Source organism: Lingula anatina, chromosome 4 (genome assembly GCF_051362555.1).
Source record: "Lingula anatina isolate TDL-2025a chromosome 4, LinAna3.0, whole genome shotgun sequence".
Lineage (NCBI taxonomy): Eukaryota > Metazoa > Brachiopoda > Lingulata > Lingulida > Lingulidae > Lingula > Lingula anatina.
Window position 1 is genome coordinate 28,511,092 of NC_141770.1, and position 19,790 is coordinate 28,530,881.

At 39.2% G+C, this 19,790-nt stretch overlaps 2 protein-coding genes across 2 annotated transcripts in view; both read left to right on the forward strand.

Annotated features, from left to right (window-relative positions):
* Positions 1–3,339: 3,339 nt before the first annotated feature.
* On the forward strand, positions 3,340–12,400 carry LOC147762720 (neurotrypsin-like). The gene is made up of 7 exons (XM_087011517.1): positions 3,340–3,545; positions 4,565–4,746; positions 10,494–10,632; positions 10,750–10,934; positions 11,156–11,294; positions 11,410–11,594; positions 12,258–12,400. The coding sequence occupies exons 1-7, from the start codon at positions 3,340–3,342 to the stop codon at positions 12,398–12,400; spliced, it is 1,179 nt and encodes a 392-aa protein (XP_086867643.1).
* Positions 12,401–12,578: 178 nt separating this feature from the next.
* Positions 12,579–19,790, forward strand: part of LOC147762721 (scavenger receptor cysteine-rich domain-containing protein DMBT1-like) — a 42,415-nt gene continuing 35,203 nt past the window's right edge. The window contains exons 1-2 of the mRNA XM_087011518.1: positions 12,579–12,702; positions 12,873–13,011. Coding sequence (XP_086867644.1) covers positions 12,579–12,702; positions 12,873–13,011 — 263 coding nt within the window. The remainder of the gene's footprint in view (positions 12,703–12,872; positions 13,012–19,790) is intronic.

Genomic DNA, 19,790 nt, shown 5'->3' on the forward strand with positions numbered 1-19,790 from the left:
TTAGTTTTCCTTTTTTTTTTTTTTTTTTTTTAAGAGTACCGACTGTTTGTCGGAAGTAATGGTTCCAGACGAGAACGACTGGCAGAACCCGCCCAGTAAGACCTTACCGCAATGGTGATGTCCTCAGCGATTAAAGAGGGCTGTATTACAGTCAGCATGAAACTAAATTCTAGACGGGCAGTGTCAGCAGACGTTCCCATGAACATCCAGGCTACGAGAATTGTCATCCCCAGACCAGACGCTACCAGAGTCCAGAGGCTACTAAAGACGTTGCGATTGAAACTAAAAGACTTTAACTTTAGCTTAACAGTTGTTGTTACTACTGAACTTTGATTGATATACGTGGTAATCGAAATGTACCTTTGTGCAATAATTGAGCTCGGTGAGACGCTACCTGAACGTTGAGGACCGAAAAATGACTTTAATCTTCGCAAAGAAAGAGGTCAGAGATATATTACTAGAACATTGTGACTAGAACTATGATCTAAGGCTTTATTCAAAGCAACGCTACCAAAAATGAGAGACTTAGTGGTTAACGAAGTGCTTGCATAACTTTAATTCACTGTAACATTATCTTTTTATTTTAGTTTTTGTTTTCAATAAAATGTTTGCACCCAAATCCACTCTTGTCATTAGCTTGGGATATACTTTCCCACGGGAGCGCAACATCCGCCCCGATCCCGAACTCGAACGGCGCCGCCACTCCGGGCTCGGTGGCGCCGGAGGGGGCGCGCGTTTCACTGGTGGCAGCGGTGGGATAACTTTGACAAGAGTGGTATTGTATTTTTTTTATATACTAATGTGAGATTTTATTATTATCAGAATGGATGGATTAAAATCCTCGGGAGAAGAAGCAAATAGATCCAGTGATTCGGAAGTGATTCTCAACTTGGGAAGGCCTGTTCAGAGGGAAGGGGCGCCAGTGGGATCCAGTGCCAACACCATAGAAGATGAAGCTGTTCAGAAGAGGCCCCAGTTTATGAGACGTCCCTTAGCTTCCCCAGGTATCCCGAGGGCGAGTCCAGGCCAGAGCTATAGAAGAAGACCCATGCAGTTATAGGCCTATACCAGATCGCTTTGACGGGAGCTCTCCGTGGGCTGATTATATCACTGCCACTTTGAGAGTTGTGTGGCATCCCTACAAATGGCTGGTGTGAAGAAGATAAAGAGAGTTTTCTAGCGGTCAGCCTACGGGGAGCGGCCCAAGCCACATTGAGCTATGCACAGGAGAAAGGGAAGATGGTCTAGTATCACCAGTAAATTTGTCTTTTGGCTCAACGGTTTGTAGGCCTAACAAGACAAGGAGAGGAACTCCATGTAGATGTTTCCAGTGATTCAGGAGAATCACTTTTGTTGGAAGGGGGTAGTGTAATGATCTGGGTTTCACTTCATTTTTATGATGAACGATGATCAGAGCACTTTGTCTCGCAAGTTATTTTGTCTTGTCGAACGTCGAAGTCGGTATCGACGACTACAATGTAGTCATTTGTTACCTTCCAAAGCTCGCCTGTATGCTACCATACCTTCTCTGTGGTCGCAATAAAAGTGGTTGGGAAGTACTTGCGCCTTATGTTAAAGCTTTTATTTTAGTTTTCTAGCGATTTCAGCACATAACGTCATGCATGGGCGCAGCCATTTCTTTTCTTGGTTGCCACTCGTGTCAAAGGTCATGAGGTGATGTAATCGTTAACGAGATCATGCGGTGACGTAATCCCTAACGACCGAAACAGTATAAATAGAGCAACGCATCAGCTGTCGGAGAGTCTGAATCTTCTTGTCGATCGCGGCAGTTTCAAAAACTCCGCAATACTCCGGTGTCTTGGGGGGAGGGGGGATTTATTTTCGTTCGTCTTTCGGGTCTAAATTTCGTGTTCTTTTATGCTGAGAAAAGACCGAGGGAAGTTGTTTTTATTTTCACTGTTGAATTCTGAATCTTAAACTCACCGCGACTGACGGACAGCTCACGGGTCAGTCACTCTCATTTGGTCACATTTTAATTTTCTCTTCAGGTCAGTCACTTCCATATGGTCACATTATAATTTTCTCGTTAGGTCATTCACTCCCATATGGTCATATTATAATTTTCTCATTAGGTCTGTCACTCCCATATGGTCACATTATAATTTTCTCATCAGGCCATTCACTCCTATATGGTCACATTATAATTTTCTCATCAGGCCAACCACTTCCATGTGGTCACATTATAATTTTTTCCAGGTCAGTCGCTTCCATATGGTCACATTATAATTTCTCATAAGGTCAGTCACTCCCATATGGTCACATTATAATTTTCTCATCAGGCCATTCACTCCTATATGGTCACATTATAATTTTCTCATCAGGCCATCCACTTCCATGTGGTCACATTATAATTTCTTTTCAGGTCAGTCACTCCCATATGGTCACATTATAATTTTTCATGAGGTCAGTCACTCCCATATGGTCAATGGTCACATTATAATTTCTTTTCAGGTCAGTCACTTCCATATGGTCACATTATAATTTTCTCATCAGGCCGTTCCCTCCTATATGGTTACATTATAATTTTCTCATCGGGTCAGTCACTCCCATATGGTCACATTATAATTTTGCATGAGGTCAGTCACCCCCATATGGTCACATTATAATTTCTTTTCAGGTCAGTCACTCTCATATTGTAACATTATAATTTTTTATGAGGTCAGTCACTCTCATATGGTCACATTATAATTTCTTTTCTGGTCAGTCACTCCCATGTGGTCACATTATAATTTTCTCATCAGGCCATTCACTCCTACTGGATATGGTCACATTATAATTTCTCATGTGGTCGCTTCATTTTCTTGTTGGTTGAGGACAGGCACGCATAGTCATGTGCATTTTTCTCATTTGGTCGCTGTCAGTCATAATTAAGCCTCATATAAGCCATGAACGTCATGTCATTCACGACGGTATGTTGTTATTTTGGTCAATCTTAGACCATGTTCGCCTAGTCTTAGATTCGTCTCGTCTGGGTACGGTGTATCGTGTTTACTTTTCAGTTAATCTTTCGGCATTATGCTTTGGTATGTCATTTGTCATACCAAGCCTAAATTATGATTAATAATAAAAATAAATTCTTATCAAATTATCTTAATACTCATGCATCACGGTGCATGACCTTTTGGCTTATTCGAAATTTCTAAACTTACTATGACAGGAACTATGGTTTTTACAAAGTTCCTAATAACATTTTCAAGGGTTTTCCTCAATGAGAATTCTTTTAAACTTTTCGATAAGAGAGCGGGATCATTAAGGATTTCCTGTACTGTATAATTAGTAGAGTTTAATTTCGTGTGAAGTTTTGTTATAATTAATGTAATGCAAGCACTTGAGCTTAAAGTAGCCAATCATCCGAAAGTCGATACAGCTGTTGAAGCTGCCAATGGTGGAGACAACATGAACGTTGCTGCGGTCCAGTATGCTAGAAGGCAAGTGACGTCCTCGATGGAGACCCCCTATAAGGGCGGAGAAGTCCAGGAGCCACAATTCGAGCGACGCATTCCCGATGAAGAGCGCCGTCTGTGGTAGAGTCTGCTAGGACATGCTGCACCCTGTCCAACGTAGTGGCTCGAGGTATCGTAAGGTTCACGTTGCATAACCTAGCGTGCCTCGAGCCCCAAGAGAGATGCCAACTAGACAAGAAACCGAGAAAATGCTGACTGAAAGCTGGCGCCGATAATTAGAGGCGTGGGTTGCTAAGAGGTGATGCCATGTAGAAGAGGGACACTGGTCCCGTGTTGTGCCCGGCCGAGATGGTCGGAAGAGGACAAGGTCCTATGTTGTGCCCGGCCGAGATGGTCGGAAGAGGACAAGGTCCTATGTTGTGCCCGGCTAAGATGGTCGGAAGAGGACAAGGTCCTGTGATGTGCCCGACTTGGCCAGTCGGATGAGCGGTTCCAGACCTGGGGTCTGATGGTTTTTTTTCTTTAGTTTTCCTTTTTTTTAAGAGTACCGACTGTTTGTCGGAAGTAATGGTTCCAGACGAGAACGACTGGCAGAACCCGCCCAGTAAGACCTTACCGCAATGGTGATGTCCTCAGCGATTAAAGAGGGCTGTATGACAGTCAGCATGAAACTAAATTCTAGACGGGCAGTGTCAGCAGACGTTCCCATGAACATCCAGGCTACGAGAATTGTCATCCCCAGACCAGACGCTACCAGAGTCCAGAGGCTACTAAAGACGTTGCGATTGAAACTAAAAGACTTTAGCTTAACAGTTGTTGTTACTACTGAACTTTGATTGATATACGTGGTAATCGAAATGTACCTTTGTGCAATAATTGAGCTCGGTGAGACGCTACCTGAACGTTGAGGACCGAAAAATGACTTTAATCTTCGCAAAGAAAGAGCTCAGAGAAATATTACTAGAACATTGTGACTAGAACTATGATCTAAGGCTTTATTCAAAGCAACGCTACCAAAAATGAGAGACTTAGTGGTTAACGAAGTGCTTGCATAACTTTAATTCACTGTAACATTATCTTTTTATTTTAGATTTTGTTTTCAATAAAATGTTTGTACCCAAATCCACTCTTGTCATTAGCTTGGGATATACTTTCCCACGGGAGCGCAACATCCGCCCCGATCCCGAACTCGAACGGCTTCAGCTTCAGATCCTGCATGTTAACGACACACTGAGGATAAAACGTGACCAACACCCAGCACTAAGAGCTGAATGGGGACGCATGTTCAGGGCACTGGACACAGAAAAGCAAAAGCCAGAAAGTATGGGCCATGAGATCTTTTTTTGATAAAAAGAAAAGAGTAATTACCAAAGATGGTGAGGTAATCGACCGTTGGAGTGCAAATTTTGTATAAGCGAGCAGAACAGAAAGTTGACTATAGTTACATGGAATATAAATTCTGTAAAAAATTAACTAGAAAATAAAAAGGTGCAAGAACTTTTAAGTTTATATGATATAATTTGTTTAAATGAAATTAAGTCTAATGTTGAGTTCTCCTTACCAGGATACCATACTTATATGAGTAAAAATGAAAACGCAAACCGAGGAGGTTGCGGTGTTCTCATAAAAGATTGGTTAAACAGATCTATAATTGAACTTGTGTGTGGTAAAGACGACTATATTAATTTCAGACTAAAGGAACACCCACAAGTAATATTTGTGGCTATTTATATTGCACCAAATAGTTCACCATACTTTTCAGTGGGGGTGTTAGCTGATTTGAGTGCACTCCTCATGAATAGACCTAACCATACTTTTATAATAGTGGGAGACACAAACTGTCGATTTTCTTATTTGAGAGAAAGATTTGTAGACTCCATAAGGGGAATGTTTCCTGATGCTCGGTATAGTGAGTCGCCTGATAAATTAAGGATTCCTAACGAAAATGCACGACTTGTAACCGGGATTGTAAAACCATTAGTATTACTAAACGGTTTATGTTTTAACAACGTGCAATTACCACTAAAACTAACATTTAGACAAAGGAATCGATGGGTCTCAGAATTAGACCATTGCTTTGTCTCACCGCGCCTCGTAGCCGCAACATCTAACATGATAATTCATAACAGCGTGGATTTACCATCGAACCACGCCCCAGTAGGCATTACTTTTTTAAGGAAAAGCTCTCATCAACCGCAGACATCCTGAACTCTCTATTGTACCGCGTATCACAGCTAAATGATCATACACCGACAAGGGACACACACCCATCATCATGTAGTGATCGACAAGTTAAATGGACTGATATTGATTCTACCTTATTTAAGGAGATTCTGGGAAGGGCCGAACCGCCGAATCTACGTTCATATGATAACTTGGACCAGGTTTTCTACGAAACTGACTGCATTATGAGATCAAGTCCAATAACAAACCGCTGGGAAGCGCTTCACAACATGAATGATCATCGCAAGATATGGCAGGCGATCGGTTGGAGTGGGACGCCAGAATTAAATGATGCAGAAAAAAAGCGACCGACTGACGAGGATTTCAAGGAGCATTTCGAAAAGCTGCTTTCACCTAACGACGCTGAGCCCGTGTTCACGCCGCTCCCAGGGGAATGCCCTTACATACCAATGACTGATGACCAAATTACTAAGAATGAGGTACGGGACGCCATTAAAGCAGTTCAACCGAATAAAAGTGGAAGACCTTCCCGCCCCCCCCCCCCCCCCGGAATACTTAAGACCTTGCCACAGCGGTGGATAACTTTTCTAGTACTCACATTTTCTATTATTGTGAGCATCACATTGATCCCAGCGAAATGGGCGTTGTCCCGCTTAGTTATACTATATAAGAAAGGACCTATAACGGACACTGGAAATTACACGGGTATTGCAGTTGTGGACACATTTGCTAAACTGTTTGATGTTATACTATGCAAACGTTTAGAATGATGGTTTAAACCCGAAAGAGAGCAGGCGGGCTCTCAGAAGGGAAGAGGGTGCCTAGAGCATATAGTAACTCTACGATTGGCTAATGATTATGCTATGTCCAAAAAAGAAAAACTGTATATAGTTTATGTGGGTTTTGTTAAAGCATACGACAAAGTCCCACGTGGGGCGCTCATCCGTAATTTAATCCGCTACGGTTGTGGATACTCTATGGTAAAAATATTAGCCGCAATCTATAGTAACACTAGCATGGCTCTGGGTGCAGCCAATGTACCAGCTTCGCTATATGTGCGGCAAGGATCTCCAACGCGCTGCTTTTTATTCACTCTGTTTATCAATGACCTAGTGAGGGAGTTAAGAAAGTGCCAAAACAATTCTGTGCCCAGTCAGGGATGGAGATGAATCAGAGCAAAACTAATATAATGGTTATAAACGGTACCGTTGAAGATAAGGAGGACCTCGAGGTGGAAGGTCTAACATTTAAGACCTGTCACAAGCATTGTTATCTCGGAGCAATGTTCACTCAAGATGGAAAAAGTGATACAGCAGTAAGGCCCCTATTTCACACAGACCACGAATCCCACGAATCGCCAGGAATTGACAAAATTCAGGATTCGTGAGGATTCGTGAGGTTTTGCCAATTTTCTGGTCTAATTCGACACGCTCACGATTCAGTTACGATACAGGTACGATAGTGTTACGAATATTCGTGGGATTCGGCTGGAATCGTGAGATTTTGCCAATTTTCTGATCTAATTTGACATGCTCTACGATTCAGTTACGATACAGGTGCGATAGTGTAACGAATATTCGTGGGATTCGGCTGGAATCGCACGAATATTATCCAGAAATTCACGAAGATTTTTTTGGAATCGGGAGTTCGTGGCCAAAACTTTGAACAGCTCAATTTTTTTGCCACGAATTCCCGATTGATCAAGAATTGCAAGAACTGACTACGATTATATACGAATCTGTTAGGAACTTCACGAACTGATTACGATTCAACCACGAATCCTGAAATTTTCAATTCCTGGCGATTCGTGGGATTCGTGGTCTGTGTGAGATGGGGGCATCAAAGTTTTTGCCACCAATTCCTGTCGGTCAAGTAGTGCAAGAACTGACTACGAATACGTACGAATCTGTTAAGAACTTCACGAACTAATTACGATTCAACCACGAATCGTGAAATTTGTCAATTCATGGCCATTCGTGGGATTCGTGGTCTGTGTGAAATAGGGGCATAAGGGAACAAATGGACAGCAGTGTCAAGTTATGAAATATACAACATTTGTTACAAAGAACGTTGATTTCCCCTTCAGCATAAAGAGGAAGGTGCTCGACGCCGCATTGTCTGCATCCATTCTTTATGCATGCGAGTCATGGATAGGAAACAGTTTAGATACGGCAAACCCCATGTACATAAACAGTGTAAAAGCGTTATTAGGTGCACGGGCATCAACGAGAAACGACACCTGTCTCCTCGAATTGGGCTTGCCCACACTAAAGGCACGCGTAATGGATGCTCAACGTAATTTTCTGGTGAAATTGTTGCAAGAACGCAAAGACATGGAGGACGACCCTTTCATATTTATGTGGAAAACTTGTGCAGATGCTAAGACAAAAGCGTCGACGTACTATCTGAAAGTGTTAGCAACATTCGATCATATTTGAAAACCTAAAAAAATCAATTTAAAAATTCGAATCAAACAAAAGCAACGACTTATTTAGAAATGAACCCCAATCTGGAAGTGTGGGATATGTACGCAAACCGCTTCGATATCCTGGAATATCTACGCATAGCTACCACTAGGTTTAGGCTAAGTTCTCATAGATTGGCAATCGGAACCGGCTGTTGGTGTCGTAAAGAGATGAACGGACGTGTCTGCAAGTGTGGGGAAATGCAAACAGAGCTACATGTTATAAGCAAATGCGAGCTCACATCACATATCAGTGACGCGTTCAGCCTACCCTGAGCTGGTATATACATCCTTAGGGGAACTATTTTCAAAGAACAATTTGCACTTAGTCGTTTCATACGTATACAAGGCCTTGAAAATATCAGAAACGTAGCTTTTAAAAACGGTGTACCGAACTATAAGTTTTTGTCATGGTATTGTATTGCGCTACATATTACACTTGTAATGCCTATATTGTTCATTTATCCCTGTATGTAATGTTCTGCTCGTTAGATATTTATTATGTAATCATACGCATACAGTGATGATAATAAACTACTACTACTACTAGGCGGGACGGAAATTTAAGCCGGATTATCTGACAGTAATCTAGTGAGACTCCCCACGGGGATAGATCGATCTAAAATCTCTGGGAATACACGCTTTGTCACATTTATTTTATAAAATAGTCACATTATTAAGTAGCTTATAAAATTTATATCGTGAATAATTTATACTTCTAAAACTGTTAATATCGGTCTCCTGTGTATTGTTACCTAGGAATATCATTAAATATCTCTTTCTACTCTGTTTACTGCATCAAGAGTTGACGGAATTTCATATCGTTTTGGCCCATTACTTTCTGTACTAAAAGAGATATACGCATTTGATTACTACTTGGCCGTTTATAAATCAAATTTTTGAAGATAGATACACAAAAGAAGATTGATTCTCTATACATTTATAATTAATTCTCTCTACATGTATAATAATTAATTATCTATACATTTATAAACCAACAAAATACTCCAAAACTCTATGTTTACTGTAGAGGTTTGGAAGCAGAACAGCTAACATAGTTTTTTTCACACGTGTCCACCTGTCGTGTCAGCTGAACGTTCTTACTTCCGACGGACAAGAGAATGTAACCTAATATATGCAGGTGTGACATGTGACATTGTCTTTCACACCCGTGCAGTTTACCTGTGTAATTCCGGGAAAGCCAGTAAGTGGACAAAAGGGAAAAGATATCGGACTGATAGTATCGGACACTACCCGTACATTTCACACCTCTACAACTTACCTCACTACTTCCGCCCTTCGCGTGATCAGTACAGCAGTATGTCGAGTAAAATGTTGACACTGCTGTCATGTTAATATTCAAATTTTCACCCACATAAATAATTCGACAACGCACCTCTGCTACGAACTTTTTTGGGCTCTAGGAGCTGTTTGCTTCTTCTTTTGGACGGCTGCATCATGCACACATCCTGCAGGTAAGACTTTCGTCGGCAGCGCTCTTGCAATTAATACTGTCGCATTTTGGTACTCCGAAAAATCGAATATACAGGGTACATCATCGCTTCGTTTTCTTCGTTCTATTCCACCGCACCGTTCACCTCGCAGGTCACGTAAGGAGCATTCGGGCTCTAAGTGGTCGCTACCGATCCTTGCATGTTTTGACACTATGCTTGGTATTTTAACTTCAGAGAATTGAGCAAAATGTTCGTTTTGCGGCATCCGCAGTTAGGACAAAATAACAGATGTTTTTCTTATCGTAACCTAGATTACGACACCGGAGTGCAACGTAACCTTGCGGCATTTTGTTTCACTGATACCTGGATGTTTAGTGACCTATCTATATACGGCTATACTCAGGGCCGTAGCCTGAGCAAAATGCCAGGGGGTGCAGTAAGTGGACACGAGGGGGCGAAGCCCCCTAGGGGGGAGGGCGTGGAAATTTTTTAAAAACTGTATGTATAATACTGCATTCTGATGCATTTTTACTGTTATTTATTGCTCAATCAGTAGTCAGAAATTGTGGGTTCATTTTGTCATAAGTACAGTCATTTTTTCAACACAACTCGCCAATTAATAATCAATAAATAATCTTTAAAAAATCAATATTACTTTTTGTACTACACTAATGTGGGTTATATATTTAGATATTACTATTAAGATATATTGATCCTTTCTCAGCAAATGACGTGATTTTTTATGAAAAAATAAAGGGTAAATAAATATAAAATTTCAAGTATAGCAGAATAATGGTAATGCACATTACCCCTCTATTACACGTCTTGTTTACATTTATAATTGTGAAATTTCCTACAATCCTCCTATGTAGGAAACATCCCATAATAACAAGTTGTTGTCAGCAAGATGAAATGGTTAGTGCTTATATAAATCTTTGCTGATTGTCATCCACATTTTTTTTTCAGTTGAAGTAAGATTGGTGGGTGGTGCTAATGCTGGTGAGGGAAGAGTCGAGTTGTTCCACAACGGTGAATGGGGCACTGTCTGTGATGATGGCTGGGATGACTACGATGCTCGTGTGGTCTGCACAATGCTTGGGTACAAGTAAGCACATCGTTTATTTTGTTTCTTTTGCTACTCAATTTAAGCATAAAACATGTAACCCATTTCTAAACAAAACCTGCTAATGTCAAATAATTTGATATGGCTTACAAATTCCAGCCCCAAGAATTCAGTTTCCTTTTACGGCGCTCATTTCGGTGGAGGTACTGGTCACATTGTAATGGATAATGTCGCCTGCTCTGGTGACGAATCCTCTATCCTAGATTGCGGACACAATGGTTGGAGGGCACACAACTGTTATCACTCTGAGGATGCTGGTGTCAGATGTGTCTCAGCAGGGCCTGGTGGGTGAACAGAGTGTTTTCTTAATTTACAAGTTTTAGTCATGTTACAAAATGGCATTTACATTATTTTTTCCATGGACCGGAGGGATTATCATAATGGTGTTTAAATTATTTTCGAATTGGGCACGATTTGTATGCCTCGTTGCATGTGAAACAATGCGTAAGCAAATTGTAAATGCCTATATAAAACTTTGCTGATCGATATCCCCAACTCCTTGCAGTTGAAGTGAGATTGGTGGGTGGTTCTCGTGCTGGTGAGGGCAGAGTTGAGGTATTCTACAACGGCGAATGGGGCACCGTCTGTGATGACGACTGGGATGACAACGATGCTCGTGTGGTCTGCAGAATGCTTGATTACAAGTAAGCACGCCGTTTATTTTTTGTTTCTTTTGTTACACTCTTTAATCGTAAAAGTGTTATTCATTTTTTTTAATCTGGCTATGTCAACTAATTTGATGTGGCTTACAAATTCCAGCCCAAATGTTTCTGTATCCTTTTGCGTCGATTATATCAACCAAGGCACCTTTTCCATTCTTATGGATAACGTTGCATGCAATGGAAGTGAGACCTCTATCAAAGATTGCAGTCACAATGGTTGGGGGTCACACGACTGCGATCACTCTGAAGATGCTGGTGTCAGATGTCGCACAACAACAACTGGTGGGTGAATAGTCATGCTACATAATGGTATTTAAATTATTTTTGCCATGGACCCGAGTCTTATGCGCTAGTTAACAACTTAAATATACTCAAAAACGTTAAAGATGCATATAAAGACTTTTTTGCCACAAAATGCAACCAAATGCCAGCATATAGTTTCAAGTAGTATTACTTAGAGAGTTGCCAATAGGCATTGTTTAATTGAAAATGATGCTATATGTCAATGGGACAGAAAAGTAGGTTACGAAAGTAGGTTAAATCTATGACCAAAAATATAAGGAAAGGAGCAGTCTCAAGCTCCTTTACATGTGATTGAGTGATCTGTTCAGTTTATCTCTTCACATGTCTAATTTATTTGAGTCGTATAAGAAACTATTAGAAATGGTTTATATGTGTTACTGGGAATCCACGCTCCACCGATGATCGGTTCGTGTGTAATTTTAAGATAAATATAATATAATATAATATAATATAATATAATATAATATAATATAATATAATATAATATCATTAAGTTCACATAAAAAAGCAATGTTTCCACATTTTGCTAGCGTCATACTCAAAATGAACGTTAAAATCATCCAGTTTGAAAGAAACAATGTGTGACAAAATAATTAGTTCTAATGAAAACAATTGTTGAACGTCATCTGCAATTATTTGTAGTTAAAGTGAGATTGGTGGGTGGTTCTCGTGCCAGTGAGGGAAGAGTTGAGGTGTTCCATAACGGTAAATGGGGTACTGTCTGTGATGACGGCTGGGATGACAACGATGCCCGTGTGGTCTGCAGAATGCTTGGTTACAAGTAAGCCCATCGTTTATTTTATGTTTCTTTTGCTACTCATTTTAAACATAAAGAATGTTACCCTATCAAAAAAAAAAATCCTACTAATGTCAACTAATTTCATGTGGCTTGCAAATTCCAGCCGAAAGTATTCAATTTCCTTTTACGGCGCTCATTTTGGTCGAGGTACTGGTCACATTATAATGGATAACGTCGCCTGCTCTGGGGAGGAATCATCTATCCAAGATTGCGGACACAACGGTTGGAGGACACACGACTGTGATCACTCTGAGGATGCTGGTGTCGGATGTTTCGCAGCAGTACCTGGTTGGTGAACAGACAGTTTTCTTAATGTACACAGTTCAGTCATGCTACAAAATGACATTTACATTAATTTTGCTATGGGGGTATCATAATGATGTTTCAATTATTTTAGCATTGGGCAAATGGTTAGTCCTTGTATAACTTTGCTAATCGTTATCCAAAATTCCTTGCAGTTGAAATAAGACTGGTGGGCGGTTCTCGTGCCAGTGAGGGCAGAGTTGAGGTGTTCCATAATGGCGAATGGGGCACTGTCTGTGATGGCGGCTGGGATGACAAAGATGCTCGTGTGGTCTGCAGAATGCTTGGTTACAAGTAAGTACATCTTTTACTTTAAGGATCATTCCCACAACCCTATCTTACTAGCTGGAACGATCCACGTCCTCGTTGATTCTCGCTAAATTACGTTCAATTTGTCTTGCACACCCAGTCGTAACTTAAAGTACTTAGGTAATGTCGGGAATACTCTGTGACCAATGATGCTGTTCATGTTGCTTTGCCAGACAATTAAGCTGATTACAGTGCCTGCACCTTATACCCCCGTCACACTAGAGGCAGAATGAACAAGAATGCCGTCGGAAAGACAATTCTTTGTGCATTCCTGGATATTCAAAGAGCATTCTAAAAATTCCGGGTGCATTTCAAATAGTTTTACACATTCTTGTGGTCGGCCTGAATGTTAAAAAACTTTCGAAGTGCATTCCAAGTGGAAAATTATTGAATGGTATTTGAATAGTATTCTAACTACACTATGACTGAATTATGACGAATACAGGCTGAATTATGTAAGAAGGTGCCTCGAATGACATGACAAAAACATTCGAGCCGGCCACAAGAATGGGTAAAAATATTTTGAACGCAATTGGAATTTTTAGAATGCTGTTCGAATAACCTGGAATGCACAAAGAATTGTACATTCGACGACATTCTCAATCATTCCGCCTTTAGTGTGACGGGGTTATAAAATCCCGCCAGAATGTTTCGAATGTACCTCGGATGAGGTGAAATATTATGTGACGATGTAGTGTGTTACTTGAGATTGTTTTACATTGCTACCGGTAGATGTCTCTATAAGTAAAGTACAGTCCGGTACGCACGTTTGAATCCCTCCCGTGATTGGTAACTTAAAGGTAAAACTGTTCACTGTATAGTTGGTTCTGATTGGTAAACGTGTACTATCTGAACATGTATATAAAGTGTGACTTGAAATAAATCGGCCTCTTTTTTGGGGTCTCTCTTGGTCCTCTTTTGCTTTTGCGAAGGCGTAACAATTCATTTTGCCAGCAATCGAACTACACTAGTACGCCTTTCAAAGTATATTCTAAATATTCTTACTGCCTTCTTACAGCATTATAGATATTCCTAGTTTTCCAACTACATTCGAACTGCATTTAAGAGCTAAAACAGCCGAAAGTGCACTCATTATTGTACCACCAGCGTTAGCGCTGGCGGTACACATGGTTTCGGTCCCGTCCGGATCGTTCCGCCGGCTCCGCCGGCTCCGCCGGACGGCTACCGTTACCGCTTCTCCTCCTAGACGGTAAGGGCCCCCGTACCCATCTCATGGATTTAGGTCACCTATAATCTCAACTCGTTCCACGTAAAATTTGGGCTTTGTCGGTATTGGGGTCTGGGTGTGGCACTCATTGCAATGCACCCTTGTCTAAAAATGGCAAAATTAAATGCTAATTATCTACCCTACGGAAGGAGTTATGGGAAAAATTTCTATAGACGGCTTTCCAAAAGTCATATGTGTAGATTTCAAATATACCCTTGGATTTGACCTTTGACCTCTACTTCAAGGTCAAATGGGCCAAAATTTTCAAAAAAATGAAATTTTTTACGAAAAAAATTTTTTTTTGCCCTGTTATTCAGACACCACACAGACTTAACCAATAATATTATTGGAAAGTGTTACCCTTCAGGTCATCTTTCATCTCCATGAATTTGGGGTCAATCGGTGCATTTTCACGGGAGTAGCGGCCATAAGATACCGAAACTGAAAACTGTCTCTTATTCGGGAACCGTTAATGCTAGAGACTCATTCTTTTTTGCATTTTGTAGAGCATGTTAAGCCCAACACAGAAAGTGGTCTCGGTTTTTTTGTATTCCATACGGTTTTCGAGTTACGCTCTATCAAAAAGTACATATTGGTGGTAAAAGCAAAATGTGCAGTACGGTAATGGATAATAAATTTTGAACTCTGGAAAAATAAAACATAAGGCTTGGCAAAGCAGACAACTTGTGTTCAAAAATGACATTATTTCATCAAATTTGAACTTCTGAAACTTCAGAGCACCTCCTATTTCAAGAATTTTGACCAAAATGACATTTTCTTTATTTTAATTAATTTTTTCTGTACGAAATTTAAGGCACATTATGGTAACTCCAAAATTATAACATCTAGTCCCTTATATCTCCAAAACTGGCAGAGATAGGTCCATAGTTACTATTGAAGTTGAATAGGAAGTCATATACTGGCAATCTTACTATGACCTTGAAATTGACCTTTGACCTACTTTTCACCATGAACTGAACTTTGCAAATTTTTCTTCCCTTTTATCTCCAAAACTGGCAGAGATAGGTCCATAGTTACTATTGAACTTGAAAAGGAAGTCATATACTGGCAATCTAAATGTGACCTTAAAATTGACCTTTGACCTACTTTACACCATGAACTGAATTTTGCAAATTTTGCTTTCCTTTTATCTCCAAAACTGGCAGAGATAGGTCCGTAGTTACTATTGAACTTGAATAGGAAGTCATATACTGGCAATCTATATGTGACATTAAAATTGACCTTTGACCTACTTTTCACCATGAACTGAATTTTGCAAATTTTGCTTTCCGTTTATCTCCAAAACTGGCAGAGATAGGTCCGTAGTTACTATTGAACTTGAATAGGAAGTCATATACTGGCAATCTAAATGTGACCTTAAAATTGACCTTTGACCTACTTTTCACCATAAACTGAACTTTGCAAATTTTGCTTTCCTTTTATCTCCAAAACTGGCAGAGATAGGTCCGTAGTTACTATTGAACTTGAATAGGAAGTCATATACTGGCAATCTATATGTGACATTAAAATTGACCTTTGACCTACTTTTCACCATGAACTGAATTTTGCAAATTTTGCTTTCCGTTTATCTCCAAAACTGGCAGAGATAGGTCCGTAGTTACTATTGAACTTGAATAGGAAGTCATATACTGGCAATCTAAATGTGACCTTAAAATTGACCTTTGACCTACTTTTCACCATAAACTGAACTTTGCAAAATTTGCTTCCCTTTTATCTCCAAAACTGGCAGAGATAGGTCCATAGTTACTATTGAACTTGAATAGGAAGTCATATACTGTCAATCTCACTATGACCTTGAAATTGACCTTTGACCTACTTTTCACCATGAACTGAACTTTGCAAATTTTGCTTTCCTTTTATCTCCAAAACTGGCAGAGATAGGTCCGTCGTTACTATTGAACTTGAATAGGAAGTCATATACTGGCAATCTATATGTGACACTAAAATTGACCTTTGACCTACTTTTCACCATGAACTGAATTTTGCAAATTTTGCTTTCCGTTTATCTCCAAAACTGGCAGAGATAGGTCCGTAGTTACTATTGAACTTGAATAGGAAGCCATATACTGGCAATCTAAATGTGACCTTAAAATTGACCTTTGACCTACTTTTCACCATAAACTGAACTTTGCAAATTTTGCTTTCCTTTTATCTCCAAAACTGGCAGAGATAGGTCCGTAGTTACTATTGAACTTGAATAGGAAGTCATATACTGGCAATCTATATGTGACATTAAAATTGACCTTTGACCTACTTTTCACCATGAACTGAATTTTGCAAATTTTGCTTTCCGTTTATCTCCAAAACTGGCAGAGATAGGTCCGTAGTTACTATTGAACTTGAATAGGAAGTCATATACTGGCAATCTAAATGTGACCTTAAAATTGACCTTTGACCTACTTTTCACCATAAACTGAAATTTGCAAAATTTGCTTCCCTTTTATCTCCAAAACTGGCAGAGATAGGTCCATAGTTACTATTGAACTTGAATAGGAAGTCATATACTGGCAATCTAAATGTGACCTTAAAATTGACCTTTGACCTACTTTTCACCATGAACTGAACTTTGCAAATTTTTCTTCCCTTTTATCTCCAAAACTGGCAGAGATAGGTCCATAGTTACTATTGAAGTTGAATAGGAAGTCATATACTGGCAATCTAAATGTGACCTTAAAATTGACCTTTGACCTACTTTACACCATGAACTGAATTTTGCCAATTTTGCTTTCCTTTTATCTCCAAAACTGGCTGAGATAGGTCCGTAGTTACTATTGAACTTGAATAGGAAGTCATATACTGGCAATCTAAATGTGACCTTAAAATTGACCTTTGACCTACTTTTCACCATGAACTGAACTTTGCAAACTTTTCTTCCCTTTAATCTCCAAAACTGGCAGAGATAGGTCCATAGTTACTATTGAACTTGAAAAGGAAGTCATATACTGGCAATCTAAATGTGACCTTAAAATTGACCTTTGACCTACTTTACACCATGAACTGAATTTTGCAAATTTTGCTTCCCTTTTATCTCCAAAACTGGATGAGATAGGTCCATAGTTACTATTGAACTTGAATAGGAAGTCATATACTGGCAATCTAAATGTGACCTTAAAATTGACCTTTGACCTAAGTGTGGCGGGGGTATTAACAAGAATACCCACTGAGTCAGGTCGATCCTGCTTGCACAATAAGTTAATGAGAATGCAGTCTAAAGTTTGTTTATCAAGCTAATATAACAAATTTGTCATTATAGCAATTATAGTTGCTACAATAAAAGCAGTTTTAGTCCAGAGAGAGATTCATTTATACGAGAAAAATTTTATTTAATATTATGCTATCGTCGAAAATACTCTTATTCATGTAGAAGAACAACTTTAGGATATATATATATTTTTAATACAGTTAACTTTATCTTACTTTAATGAGAATACCTGTAACAGGATAATTAAGTTCCGTGCAAGGGCAGAGTGTTAAGATAAAGTTCGATCATGTAAAATTAATAGGATTCACCTCTTAACAGCAGTTGTAATTAAATTAAGTGAAAAACCACAGTCATTCAGAACAACCGTCTCACCTGGTGTTCAGTAATAATAGAAGTAGAAATGTAAGTAAGTTTACTAAGATATAGCAACCAAAAGGTTAAAGTTATACATAAAATGGAGTGAGAATAAAATTTACACATTTACAAAGTAAGATATTGATACAGTAGTAATAAAAATTAAGTTTCCGTTGTACGACGTTTTAAAAACGTCAGAAACGTTTTAATCCCTATCCTATGAATAGAAGGGGGCGGACAAACAATGGAGAGCCGTCTAATCCCTTCAAAATTCGAACGCCAAAACACAATAGTTTAGACGTAATAACACACAATACCTTAGGCGAGTGAACCCCATGACGCCTGTTTCTGTGGTCCAGCGCGAGCGGGACAATCCGCTGTGACCAGGTGTAATTAACAGCAGGATACATCAGCCAGAAGGTGCCTATTGTTTGTTGCGGCGATAAGATTATAGCTTTAAGATGCTAGAACCCATGCTAACGCGTGCCACTCCCGTGGCCACCTATCCTTTTGTTCACTAGCTTGGCACGCGCAGCAGATCATGTATTAATTAAGTGTTGCAAGAAAACTGCTAGTTTAATTTAGTATCAGTTATTTTATTCAATATGAAGTGTTCTGTGGTCAAAAATTGAATTTGATATACATGTATCAGCAACGTACATCAGCATGATCAACAAATCACCCCGTCTCAAAAAGTTTAAAGATGCTCCGTACACAAATTTCCATCATCGCTACCTGTGTAAAAATAGATAACTGTTTAGAAATAACAAAGAAAGAAACATTATTAAAACAATTTTTTCACATTACAAGCTGACGTGTTGCCTCAATTACTACATTAAGTTACATTTTATATAAAATAATAGAGCGAATCCGTAAAAGGATAATAATAGAAAGTCTTAATAAATAAATAAATAAATAAATAAATAAATAAATAAATAAATAAACAGGCCCGCAGCCAGGGGGAGTTCGGGAGGTTCGAAAGACCCCCCTTTTGCTGAAAAAAAGTCCACTCTGGGTAAAATTTGACATAATTACATGGGGATTTTCCGGTAAAAGGTCCACTTTGTCAGAAAAGGATCCCCCCCCCTTTGAAATTGCTGGCTACGGGCTTGATAAATAAATAAATTATTTAAAGAATAAAGTAAATAATAAGATGACATTAAGAATCAAATAAAAAAGATAGATAGAAATTAGATGGTATAAATCATTAAATAAAAGATAAATTATTTTAAATAATTTCATAAATAAATTTTGATTTAATAATCGCTGTGAAGTCTACCCATTATCAGGGCCACAGATAGATTTTCACTAGTTGCCAGTATAGACAGATATGTATCTGTTTATTTGATGGGACTTTTTTGCACGCGCGTTAGGGGAACGAGCATATAAACTAATTTCTTTTAAGATTAAAGTGAGTGTCCTATCATTTGAAAGCCAACAAAATATTTCATTCCACATTAGAGAAATTAGCCTCATAATTACATTTGTAAATTTATAACCGGGTGTATGTAACTCTTCGCTGTTCAGTAACAGTTATAAAGGAAAGTTACATTTTGCTTGTATAAAACACACTTTTTATTCTGATAAAAATCGACTGCGCACGAAGCATAATGATATTAGGCTTTCGATGATGATTGTGCATGAAACATCAAGTCATTTTTCCTTTTCATAATAGTGCTGGGCACCCAGGTGTTGAATCTTTTACTCGACGTGCATCTCCTAATATTGTATAGGCATGATTTCAGGTTGTTCTGGAGCGATGACGATTGCGTTCAAAATGGGTTGTTTGCAGCATAAGTGATGTGAATAAACCTAGCTTACTAATTAACTATTACCAAAGTAAAGCAGGGCTTTAAGTTTATCAGCCCAAGGAGTTATAACTCCTTGATCAGCCTAAGATTTATTCAATATGGGCAGTTAACTTGGACCAGTCTTGTTTCATTAACTTTGCGAATGAAA